General features: G+C 37.2%; 1 protein-coding gene across 1 annotated transcript in view; it reads left to right on the forward strand.

The window, feature by feature from the left end:
* LOC102399288 (cadherin-10) overlaps positions 1-12,802 on the forward strand; it is a 194,269-nt gene that overhangs the window by 57,377 nt on the left and 124,090 nt on the right. Inside the window, exon 2 of the mRNA XM_045163648.1 lies at positions 12,189-12,544. Within this exon, the coding sequence (XP_045019583.1) occupies positions 12,314-12,544 (231 nt within the window). The 5' untranslated portion in view covers positions 12,189-12,313. The remainder of the gene's footprint in view (positions 1-12,188; positions 12,545-12,802) is intronic.

The raw sequence follows: 12,802 nt of genomic DNA on the forward strand, positions 1-12,802 counted from the left end.
ATATTTTTATACTCTAAATTTAGCTTTAGTTTTTTACTGTGAGTAGCCCAACTTATTCAGAAAGGCTATTTTATAAACATATGAATTACTTAATTCAAGAAATGTTTAATCACACACACACACACACACACACACACATATATATATATATATCTCATCACCAACTCACAGAACTTGCTCAAACTCATGACCATGCAATTATCTAATTCTCTGTCATCCCCTTCTCCTCCTACCTTCAGACTTTCCCAGAATTGGGGTCTTTTCCAATAAGTCAGTTCTTCACATCAGGTGGCCAAAGTATTACAGCTTCAGGTTTAGCATCAGTCCTTTCAATAAATATTCAGAATTGATTTTCTTTAGGATTGACTGGTTTGATCTCCTTGCTGTCCAATGGACTCTTAAGAGTCTTCTCCAACACCACAGTTCAAAAGCATCGGTTCTTTGGTGCTCAGATTCTTTATGGTCCAACTCTCACATCCATACATGACTATTAGAAAAACCATAGCTTTGACCATATGGAAATTTGTTGGCCAAGGACTTTGTTGAAAAGTACTGTCTCTGCTTTTTTATATGTTGTATAGGTTTGTCATAGCTTTTCTTCCAAGGAGCAAGTATCTTTTAACTTAATTTCTATAGTCACCATCTGCAGTGATTTTGGAGCCCAAGAAACTAAAGTCCATCCCTGTTTCCATTGTTTCCTCATCTATTTGCCATGAAGTGATGGGACCGGATGCTATGATCTTCATTTTTTGAATGTTGAGTTTTAAGCCAACTTTTTCACTTTCCTCTTTTACCTTCATCACAAGGCTCTTCAGTTCCTCTTTGCTTTCTACCGTAAGGTTGGTGTCATCTGCATATCTGAGGTTATTGATATTCCTCCGGGCAATTTTGATTCCAGCTTGTGCTTCATCCAGTCCAGCATTTCACATGAGGTAATTTGCCTATAAGTTAAATACACAAAGTGACAATATATGACCTAGACCTACTCCTTTCCCAATTTGAAACCAGTCTGTTGTTCCATGTCCAGTTCTAACTGTTGCTTCTTGATCTGCATACATATTTCTCAGGAGGCAGGTAAGATGGTCTGGTATTCTCATCTCTTTTAAGCATTTTCCACAGTTTGTTGTGATCCACACAGTCAACAGCTTTTGCATAGTCAATGAAGGAGAAGTAGATGTTTTTTTCTGAAATTCTCTTGCTTTTTCAGTGATCCACAGATCTTGACAATTTGACCTCTAGTTCCTCTGCCTTTTCTAAATCCAGCTTGAACATCTGGAAGTTCTCAGTTCACATACTACTGAGCCTAGCTTGGAGAATTTTGAGCATTACTTTGCTAGTGTGTGAGATGAGTGTAATTGTGCGGTAGTATGAACATTCTTTGGCATTGCCTTTCTTTGGAATTGCAATGAAAGCTATCTTTTTCCAGTCCTGTGGCCACTACTGAGTTTCCCAAATTTCCTGACATATTGAGTGCAGCACTTTCAGAGCATCATCTTTTAGGATTTGAGATAGCTCAGCTGGAATTCCATCATCTCCACTAGCTTTGTTTGTAGTGATGCTTCCTAAGGTCCACTTGACTTCACACTCCAAAATGTCTTGCTCTAAGTGAGCTTCACATCATTGTGGTTATCTGGGTCATGAAGATCTCTTTTGTATAGTTCCTCTGTGTATTCTTGCCACCTCTTCTTAATATCTTCTTCCTCCTTTAGGTCCATATCATTTCTATCCTTATTGTGTCCATCTTTGCATGAAATGTTCCCTTGGTATCTCTAATTTTCTTGAAGAGATCTCTAATCTTTCCCATTCTATTGTTTTCCTCTATTTCTTTGCATTGATCACTTAGGAAGCCTTTCTTATATCTCCTTGCTATTCTACATTCATATGGATATATCTTTCTTTTTCTCCTTTACCTTTCACTTCTCTTCTTTTCTCAGATATTTGTAAGGTCTCATCAGAGAACCATTTTGCCTTTTTGCATTTCTTTTTCTTGGGGATGGTTTTGATCACTGCCTCCTGTACAATGTAACAAACTTCTGTCCATAGTTCTTCAGGCACTCTATCAGATCTAATCTCTTGAATCTATTTGTCATTCCTACTTATAATTGTAAGGAATTTTATTTAGGTCATACCTGAATGGCCTAGTCGTTTTCCCTACTTTCTTCAATTTAAGACTGAATTTGGCAATAAGGAGTTCATGATCTGAGCCACAGTCACTTCCTGGTCTTTTTTACATTTTTGCTCACTGTATAGAGCTTCTCCATCTTCAGCTGCAAAGAATATAATCAATATGATTTCAGTATTGACCATCTGGTGATGTCTATAATGTAGAGTTTTCTCTTGTGTTATTGGAAGAGGGTTTTTACTATAATCAGTGCTTTCTCTTGGCTAAACTCTGTTAGACTTTGCCCTGCTTCATTTTGTACACCAAGGCCAAACTTACCTGTTACTCCAGGTATCTCTTGACTTTCTACTTTTGCATTCTAGTCCCCTGTGATGAAAAGGACATCTTTTCTTAGGTATGTGTTAGTTTTAAAAGGTCATGTAGGTGTGGTGGCACATTAAGGGGGGGAGTGGGGTAGGAAGAACTTAGAGCCATGGAGGGAAAAAAAAAAAGCAAGGGACTATATTGACTGACCATGTAATAGGTGTACTTGGTTAAATGGAAGTATCAGTGTGTGTATGTGTGTGTGTGTGTGTGTGTGTGATTCCATCAGTTGTGTCTGACTCCTTGAGACCCCATGGAGTATAGCCCACCAGGCTTCTGTGTCCATTGGATTCTCCAGGCAAGGATACTGGAGTGGGTAGTCATTTCCTTCTCCAGAGGATCTTTCCAACCCAGGGGTAGAAACTGGGTCTCCTGTACTGCAGGCAGATTGTTTACTATCTGAGCCACCTATTAAAATTCTATATTTTGAGTCTGGTTACTGGAGGAATGTTTAGTCCCTAAACTGTGTTCGACTTTTTGCAACCCCATGGACTGTAGCCTGCCAGGCTCTTTTGTCCTTAGGATTTGCCAGGCAATAATACTGGAGTGTGTGTCCATTTCCTTCTCCAGGGAATCTTCCCAACCCTGGAATTGAACCTTCATCTCCTGCGTTGAGAAATCAACTCTAAATATTCATTGCAAGGACCATTCCTTTGGCCAACATATGTGAAGAGCTGACCCATTAGGAAAGACTTGGATGTTGGGAAAGATTGAAGGTAAAAGGAGAAGGGGACAGAAGAGGATGAGTTCGATAGATAGCATCACTGACTCAATGGGCATGAATTTGAGCAAACTCTGGGAGATAGTGGAGGACAGAGGAGTCTGGCATGGGGTTGCAAAGAGTTGGATGCCACTTAGCAACCGAACAACAGCAAACTGGAATAATGATTATTTGTAGCATTTATAATGAAGGAATAATGTTTTGAAAAAGTTAATGAGTAGGTTTCTAGCAACATAGAACATACCTGGGAAGAATTAACATTAAGCAAACTAACCTGGTTTGTTTTGCATAATTTCCTACTTCTATTTCATTTTGTGTGTGTTATGAACTGCTGATTTTTTTTGGAGTAGTTTTGTGTTTCCAAGAAAATTGAGAAGATGCAGAGTCTTCCCATATACCCACTGCCTCCACAACTGCATGTCCTCTCTCATTATCAATATCCCTCTCCAAAATGCAACATTTTTTTTTACTGAGGAGGGACCTACTCTAAACTATCCTCAAGGTCCTTAGTGTTCACTCTTGGGTGCTGTGCATTCTGTGGATCTGAACGAATGTTTAAGGACAAATGTATAAGCTTTTTGAAGATTCTGTGGATACATCCTTTTGTTCAGAGATTCTTTCCTCAGCCAAACTGAATCTACCAATAAGCCCATCAGATGTGCTTTTTACTTACAGTGTTTTTTGTCTCTCATGTTTATTTTTAGTTCTTTCTTAGGATTTCCATGATTCTGCTTATATTGATCATCTGTTCTTACATGCTTTTATTTTGTTCTTTAGAGTCCTTAGAATATTAATCAAAGTTGCTTTAGATTTCTAGTTTGATAATCCCAACACTCCTGCTATGTCTCATTCAGATGCTTGCTCTTATCTCTCCAATTTGCACTTTTTTGCCTTTTGGCATGCTTTGTAATTTTTTTTTTTTTGATAACAGGATATGATGCACTAGGAGATGGAGCTGCTGTAAATAATGCTTTAGTAATGCTAGTGGAGGTGATAGAATTCCAGCTGAGCTATTTCAAATCCTAAAATTTGATGCTATTAAAATGTTGCTCTCAATATGTCAGCAAATTTGAAAACCACAACAATGGCCACAGGACTGGAAAAGTCAGTTTTCATTCCAATCCCAAATAAAGGCGATGGTAAGGGAAGTTCCAACCACTGTACATTTGCACTCATTTCACACACTAGCAAAATATTGCTCAAAGTCTTTCAAGCTGGGCTTCGACAGTACATGAACCAAGAAATTACAGATGTTCAAGTTGGATTTAGAAAGGCAGAGAAACTAGATATCAAATTGCCAGCATCTGTTGGACCATTAAAAAGGCAAGGGAATTCCAGAGAAGCATCTACTTCTGCTTCACTGACTATGCTAAAGCCTTTGACTGTGTAGATCACAACAAACTGTGGAAAATTATTAAAAGAGATGGAAATACCAGACCACCTTACTGCATCCTGTGAAACCTGTATGCATGTCAAGAAGAAACAGTTAGAACTGGGTGTGAAACAAATGACTGGTTCAAAGTTGGGAAAGGAGTAGGTCAAATCTGTGTATTGTCACCCTGCTTATTTAACTTATATGCAGAGTATATCATGTAAAATGTTGGGCTGGCAGAATCACTAGCTGGAGTCAAGATTGTGGGGAGAAACATCAAAACATCAGATATGCAGATAACACCACCCTTATGGCAGAAAGTGAAGAGGAACTAAACAGCCTCTTGATGAAGGCAAAAGAGGAGAGTGAAACAGCTGGCTTAGAACCCAACATTCAAAAAAAAAAAAAAATGACTATGGCATCTAGTCCCATCACTTCATTGCAAACAGATGGGGAAAGAATGGAAACAGTAACAGACTTTAGTTTCTTGGGCTCCAAAATCACTGCAGATAGTGACTGCAGCCATGAAATTAAAACATGCTTGCTCCTTGGAAGAAAAGATATGACAATCCTAGACAACATAATAAAAGGAAGAGACATCAGTTTGAAGACAATGGTTCATAGAGTCTAAGCTGTGGTTTTTCTACTAGTCATGTATGGATATGAGAGTTGGACCATAAAGAAGGCAGAGAACCAAAGAACTGATGCTTTTGAACTATGGTGTTGGAGAAGACTCTTGAGACTCCCTTGGACTGGAAGCAGATCAAACCAATCAATCTTTGAGGAAATCAACCCTGAATATTCTTTGGAAGGACTGATGTTGAAGCTGAAACTCCAATACTTTGGCCACATGATGCAAAGAACCAATTCATTGGAAAAGACTCTGATGCTGGGAAAGATGGAGGGCAGGAGGAGCAGGGGGCAACAGATGAGAGGGTTGGATGGCATCACTGACTGAATGGGCATGGGTTTGAGCAAACTCTGGGGGATAGTAGAGAACAGGGAAGCCTGGTATGCTGCAGTCCATGGGGTCATGAATAGTCAGAGACGACTGAGCAACAATGTGATAGATCTTCCTGACCCAGGGATTGAACCAGCATCTCCTGCTTTGCAGGCAGATTCTTTACCAGTTGAACTGTCAGGGAAGCCTAGGGATGGGGCAGGAGAAGCAGTCTATAGTTTGTGACTAGTTCTTAGTCTTTCAGTGATTCTGTGCCTCTGGACTGAACTTCACAAATGTTTCTCAAGGTTTTGTTTCTCCTTAGGTGGGCCAGAATGTATTTCCTCCTTCCCTCTGTAAGGTGGTACTAGTGGTACAGAACTTGCCTGCTAGTTCAGGAGACATAAGAGACATGGGTTCGATCCTTAGGTTGAGAAGATCCCCTGGAGCAGGGCCTTCCAACCCACTCCAGTATTCTCACTTGGAGAATCCCATGGACAGAGGAGCATGGTGGATTACAGTCCATAGGGTCGAAAAGTCATTACTGAAGTGACTTTGCACACGGGCAGTACTCCAGCAGGTTAGGCTCTTATTGATTAGTTTCCCCTGAGGGCTGGCCTTATTAAGAGTAGAATGATCTGACATATGTAAAAATATTTCCTTTACCCTCTCCCTGGGGAAACACAAGGGGATTTTTCTGATATTTACTGTGGAAACTTGGAGGTGTTCTTGATGGTAAATCTCACCATGTTGAGGACTTTCCCCTTGGAGTTTTTAAATTTCCAAATTATCCTCACTGAACCTCCAGCAGTTTATCAATTACAGTTCAGGTTTGCCACTCCATTACTGGTTCCGGCTGATTTCTCCTCATGAGTCTCTGGTCAGTTAAGCCACTCTTCCTTCTGTTCATTTATCTATCTTCAATCATGGAGGCAGTAGTCCCTGAGTCCCCCTCCATTGTTATGAATCCAAGAAGAGTTGTTAATTTTTTAAGTCTGTTCAGGTTATCTTTGTTTTTAGGATGGAGTGGTATTTTTCTAAGCTCCTTCCTTGCTTATGAACTTAAAATATCATTCTTTTTTAATTGCTTAGTAACATTCCATTATATATAACACAATTAGTTTATCCATTCACCTGTGACATTGACTTTTCTCTAGCCTTTCCCTATGCACATGTTAGATGAATATCCTTTATTCCACTTGCATAAATGTCTAAATCTGCTTATCTTATTGGTACTGTAACAACTCACAAACGGAATGACTTAAAATATTACAGATGTATCTATTAGATTTCTAGAGGTCAAAAGGGCTGCCCTGGTAGCTCAGTAGTAAAGAATCTGCCTGCCAATGCAGAAGACATGCACTTAATCCCTGGACTGGGGAGATCCCCTGGAGAAGGAAATGGCAACCCACTCCATTATTCGTGCCTGGAGAATTCCATGGATAGAGGGGATTGGTGGGCTACAGTCCACAGGGTCACAAAAGAGCTGGACAAAACTTAGCAGCTGAACAACAGCAAGAGGTCAAAAGTCTAAAATCAAGATTTCTGCCTGGGTGGAGGGGAGGGCGATGCTCCAGGATAGTATCCATTCTTTGGCTTCTTTAGCTTCCAGGGTGGCCTGTAATCCTTAGCTACTGCACTCTTACTTGGGACACTCTATCCTCCAGCATCTGCGATCATCTCTTTTACTGACTGATCCTCCTACCTCCCTCTTATGAGGCCCCCTCTGATTACCTTGTATGTGTGTGTTCAGTTGCTCAGTCGTGTCCACAGTTGTGTTCAACTCTCACAACCGCATGAACTGTAGCCTGTTAGGCTCCTCTATCCATGGAATGTTTCCAGGCAAGAATAATGGAGCGGGTTGTCATTTCCTACTGCAGTTGATCTTCCTGACCTAGGGATTGAAACTGTGTCTCATAAATCTCCTGAATTGGCAGGCAGATTCTTTAGCACTGCACCACCTGGGAAACACCTGTGATCATATTGAAAGAAAATGAAAGTGCTAGTTACTCAGTTGTGTCACAAAGTGACTCTTTGTGACCCCATGGACTGTAGCCCCCACAAGCTCCTCTGTCCATGGGATTTCCCAGGCAAGAATACTGGAGTGGGCTGCCATTCCCTTCTCCAGGGGATCTTCCCAACCTAAGGACTGAACCCAGGTCTCCTGTATTGCAGGCAGTTTCTTTACTGTCTGAGCCACCCTTGATTTTGTCTAAATGATCCAGGATAATCTCCTAAATACCCAAGATTTTCAGTGAATCATATCTCTAAAGTTTCCTTACCCTGTAAAGAAGCATATATATAGATCCATATTTTAGAATTTAGGATATAAACATCTTTGAGGGGCCATTTTTCAACTTACTACACTGTGTTTCAAAGAGTTTATCTTATTTGACAATCCCATCAAAGGTGTAAAAGAGTTCTCATTCCTCTACATCCTCACTGGCATATGCTAGTCATCGGTCATTTTAGTTTAAATTTCTCAAATGATGAATGATGTTGAATATCTTTCAATATATTTTTTGCCCTCTGTCTTCTTGTCAATTCAAATCTTCTTCCAATTTTTATTGGGTTTTGTGTGTTTTGATGATTTTGAGAATTCTTTATATATCTGGATACAAGTCTATAATTATCATATACTCATGCCAGACTCAGATGTGTCTGTATTTCCTCTTAACAATGTCCAAACTCATCAAGTTGTATACAATGAATATTTCAGGTGTTTATATTTCAATCTCACCTCAAAAAAGTGGTTAAAAACAAAAATGTGATAAAGTGATAGCATGAAAAAAATGAAAACACTCGAGTTATATTTAACTAAAGGTGGACAAGGCTTATATACTGAAATATACAAAATATGCCTGAAAAATACGTATAGTGTTCATAACTCAGGAGAGTCGATGTCATTATGATGTTCATTTTTCTCAAATTTATCTATAGATTCAATGCAATCCCCATTAATATCCCCACAGATTTTTATATATAAAATGCAAGGTAACTATAAAATTTAATGGAAAATGCAAGAAGTTCTATAATAACCAAAAAAAGAAAATTAAAAGACTAAAGTTGGAGGACTAAGATTATTTGATTTCCAGACTTACAAATTATAGTGATCAAGAGAGTGTTCTATGGGTATAAAGATGAACAAACCAGCAAATATATTTGAGTCCAAAAATATATAAACACACATAGATATACAACTGATTTTTGACAAAGTTACAAAAGCAATTCAGTGGAGAAAGGATGCACTTTTCAGCAAATGCTGCTAGAAAAATTGGATATTCATAAGCAAAACATCAAACTGCAATTCATATATTGAGCCATATACAAAGCTTGATTCAAATTGGACCATACATGCCAAGAACTTAAACTATAAAACTTCTAAAAGAAAATATGAGAGAAAATGTTTTTGACCTTAAAGTTATGCAGAGATTTTTAGATATGAGACCAAAAGCCCAATCTATTAATGAAATAAATTCATATATCTAATTAGTCATGGTTAAATGTATTTTTATTTAATCTTGTCATTGCTTGAGATGGTTTTATCAAATACATTTATGGAAAATATATTTAAATATATTTTAATTATCTTCAGTTCAGTTCAGTCACTCAGTCATGTCTGACTCTTTGCGACCCCATGAATTGCAGCACGCCAGGCCTCCCTGTCCATCACCAACTCCTGGAGTTCACTCAAACTCACGTCCATCGAGTAGGTGATGCCATCCAGCCATCTCAAATCCCTCCCAGTATCAGAGTCTTTTCCAATGAGTCAACTCTTCGCATGAGGTGGCCAAAGTACTGGAAGTTTCAGCTTTAGCATCATTCCTTCCAAAGAACACCCAGGACTGATCTTCTTTAGAATGGACTGGTTGGATCTCCTTGCAGTCCAAGGGACTCTCGAGTCTTCTCCAACACCACAGTTCAAAAGCATGAACTCTTTGGCGCTCAGCTTTCTTCACAGTCCAACTCTCAAACATCTTAAATCAGTATTAAAATGCATTTAACTATATATTCTTCAGAAAATATTTTATGAAATAATATAAACTAAAATAATAAAGAAAAATGGTGTCTGTATATATATATATAGCTCCAATTGTTTACTAATAACTTTTAAAAATGCAATGTCCTCATCCTGCTTCCTAAAAATATTGATAATTAAGCTTCTAAACTTATAGGTAAAAGTTATATTGTATAGAAAATAATCAATAAAGCAAGTGCTAGCAAATAGTTTTAAATTGAAAAAAAAAAAGAGTTGAAATGAGAATCTTGCTTCAATAAGTTTTAAAGCTTTCATAGAAGATAAAAGAAACCTTCAATTATGCAAACTCTCCTCTAACTCTTAGGAACAGTATAAATTTCTGGAGAATACTGTCTAGCGTGTTCTGATGCATTTAAAAAGTCAAATATCATTTTGGTAAATGTTCCTATTACTTAGAATCCAATCAATCTGAGTTTCTGTAAAGTCAGTACTTTGTGATGTAAAACCATTTTATGCATCAGATAATTTCCTTTCTCCCAAGTATAGCATTACATGACAGATTTTAATACAGGTTATATCTGTCATGTTGAATGCTTCATGTGCTGTAGGGAGTTCCACAGTCATTTAATACACTCTGGGGAAATACTGCTTCATCATTAATCTTACTTCTGAAGCATATTTGCATTAACCTTTAAATCATCTGAATAATAAAACAAACACACAAATAAGTAAACATATTGTTTAGAAATCTTTGTGAATGAAACCATACATGTAAATGCTGGAGCACTTAAGAATACATTGTCATATTAAAGAAATGAAACTCAATCCTCTTGGTCCTCCAACCACTTTTTATAACATTTTTGGTTTCCCAACCACTTTGTTGTATTTTATCATATCCTGAAATAAAATGCATACCCAACTGAAAATAAAAAGAAAATAGGAAATTTTAAATAAAAATAGCTTAAGAATAATATAAACAAAGAATAAAAGTAATTATGATTTTAAAATATTATTTTCATACCTAAATATTTGGGCTTAACTTTATAGAGGAGTTAATGATGCTCAGATGTTTGAATCAATATATAATTCATGCATTCATTCAATCAGATTGTTTAATGAACATATACCATGTGCAAGAGTCTGTTCTAGGTACTGTGAAAACAATAGCAAGGAAAAGAGCAAAATTCCTTTTTTTTCATGATGACAGGCAGAATATGTGCACAATAAATAATAAATAATACAATAAATAAATAAATAAAACACATGTATATTGAAATCTAGAAAATATTAGGGGAGGTTTCAAGAAAGATCCAAAGGAAACAGGGGCTCTACCTATGTGGATAACTACATGGAAAAACATTCCAGTTGGAGAGAAAATGTAGAGGTCCTGGTTGAAGAGAGGGGTATATGAGGTATGTTGCAGGCTGAAGCAAGAGGGACACTTTGGCTGGAAAAGAGTCAATTTTGAGTAGTAACCTGATGATTGAAGTATAGCATGAGGTTAGAGAGGAGACCAGCAGTTATGAAAAGGAATACTCAATTGTAGGTCTTCATGAGATGCTGGGTTTTAATCAAAATGAGGTGTGAAACCATCAGAGTGTTTTGTGCAGAGAAGTGACATGATCTGATTTACATTGCAGTGGGACTACCGGAAGTAATTCCTGGGTAGCTCAAATGGTAAAACAAACAGTAAAGAATCTGCCTGAAATGCAGGAGACTTGGGTTCCATCCGTGGGTTGAGAAGATCCCTTGGTTAAAGGAATGGCAGTCCACTCCAGTATTCTTGCCTGGAGAATAACATGGACAGAGGAGCCTGGTGGGCTACAGTCCATTGGTTCACAAACAGTCAGACATAACTGAATAAGTAACACACACACACAGGATTTACCAGAGATACACTGCTGAGAAAAAATAATTGCAGGTGGAGAGCAGTGAGAAGGCTGGGGCATCATGGAATTCCAGATTAGCATAGGGGCAAGTCTGTGGTGATACATTGTGCAAATGTATCAAAGCTGGAACTTTCAGCATGATTAAATCCTTATAGACAATAGTGTAAATTATGTCCCATGTTGATTTACTGTAGTTGTGATTTTTATTTTCTGCTCTAGGAAGCCCTATTTGTTTCACAGATCTACCTAAGAGAGGAGAGAAGAAAAGTCTTCAGCTGAAGACACTTAGATTTTTTTTTTATTTTGGCTTTACTTTTATCTTTGAGGTGGATGAAAATTGAAGAAACTGTGCTGCTGTTTAAAAAAATTATTTAAATATCATTGCATTGCATTATAAGTGTCTATTTCCTGTAGTTATTAAAATAACTATTTTGTTTTCAAAATTTTAATTTATGTTAAATTACTCTGGGAAAGTTGATATGTAAAATTAACTACATCTCCACTCTATACAGGGGTTATAATTCCTAAAAACTAGTAAAGTTCCAAAAGGAAAAAAAAAAGGCTTAATATGTCCTTTCTTTGGAATTTGTTTGAAATTATTTGCAATCATCTTTTCTTATATTATAGACATCTTACTAGACAAGTCATGTCTCCAAAACTAGCAATTACTTTATGTAAGAGAGGGAAGGTACATATTTTGGTTGCTATCATTAATTAATCTTTGTCACATTAAATTTAAAGTGACAGGTAACATTCATAATGTTGTCAACTGACTTTTTTTTATTTATTTGTTTGTTTGAAGCTTTTGGAAACATGTCCAAAACATTGATGAAATGTTGGAAACCAGTTGAAATACAGTAAAATTCAACCGAATAAAATAAGACTGCTTTTTCTTCATCCACGTTGGAAATTGTCAAGAAGTGAACTATGACAATATATCAATTTTTGCTACTATTTCTACTCTGGGTATGCCTGCCACATTTCTGTTCTCCAGAGATAATGTTCAGAAGGACTCCTGTGCCTCAGAAAAGAATTTTAGGTGCACGTGTACCGAGGAGTGATGGCAAAATACTTCATCGTCAAAAGCGTGGTTGGATGTGGAATCAATTTTTCTTACTGGAGGAATATACAGGATCTGATTATCAATATGTGGGCAAGGTAAGTCTGTATTGAAATTGCAAATATTTACATTCTTTTATATATGTATGTATATATGTCTCATAAGGAATACTTGAAGTTTATAAAAATTTCCATTCTTACAAATTTTAATCTTTAGATATTCCTAAAGCGATATTTGATTATGGAATACAAACTATGTAATGAATATGGAATGATAAATGTAAGAGTTCACTTACTAGAATTAATTCTGCCTAAAACCTCATGGATTAGAGGTAACAAAATTGCAGTTTCAGAATT

This window comes from Bubalus bubalis, chromosome 19 (assembly GCF_019923935.1).
Source record: "Bubalus bubalis isolate 160015118507 breed Murrah chromosome 19, NDDB_SH_1, whole genome shotgun sequence".
Taxonomy (NCBI): Eukaryota; Metazoa; Chordata; class Mammalia; order Artiodactyla; family Bovidae; genus Bubalus; species Bubalus bubalis.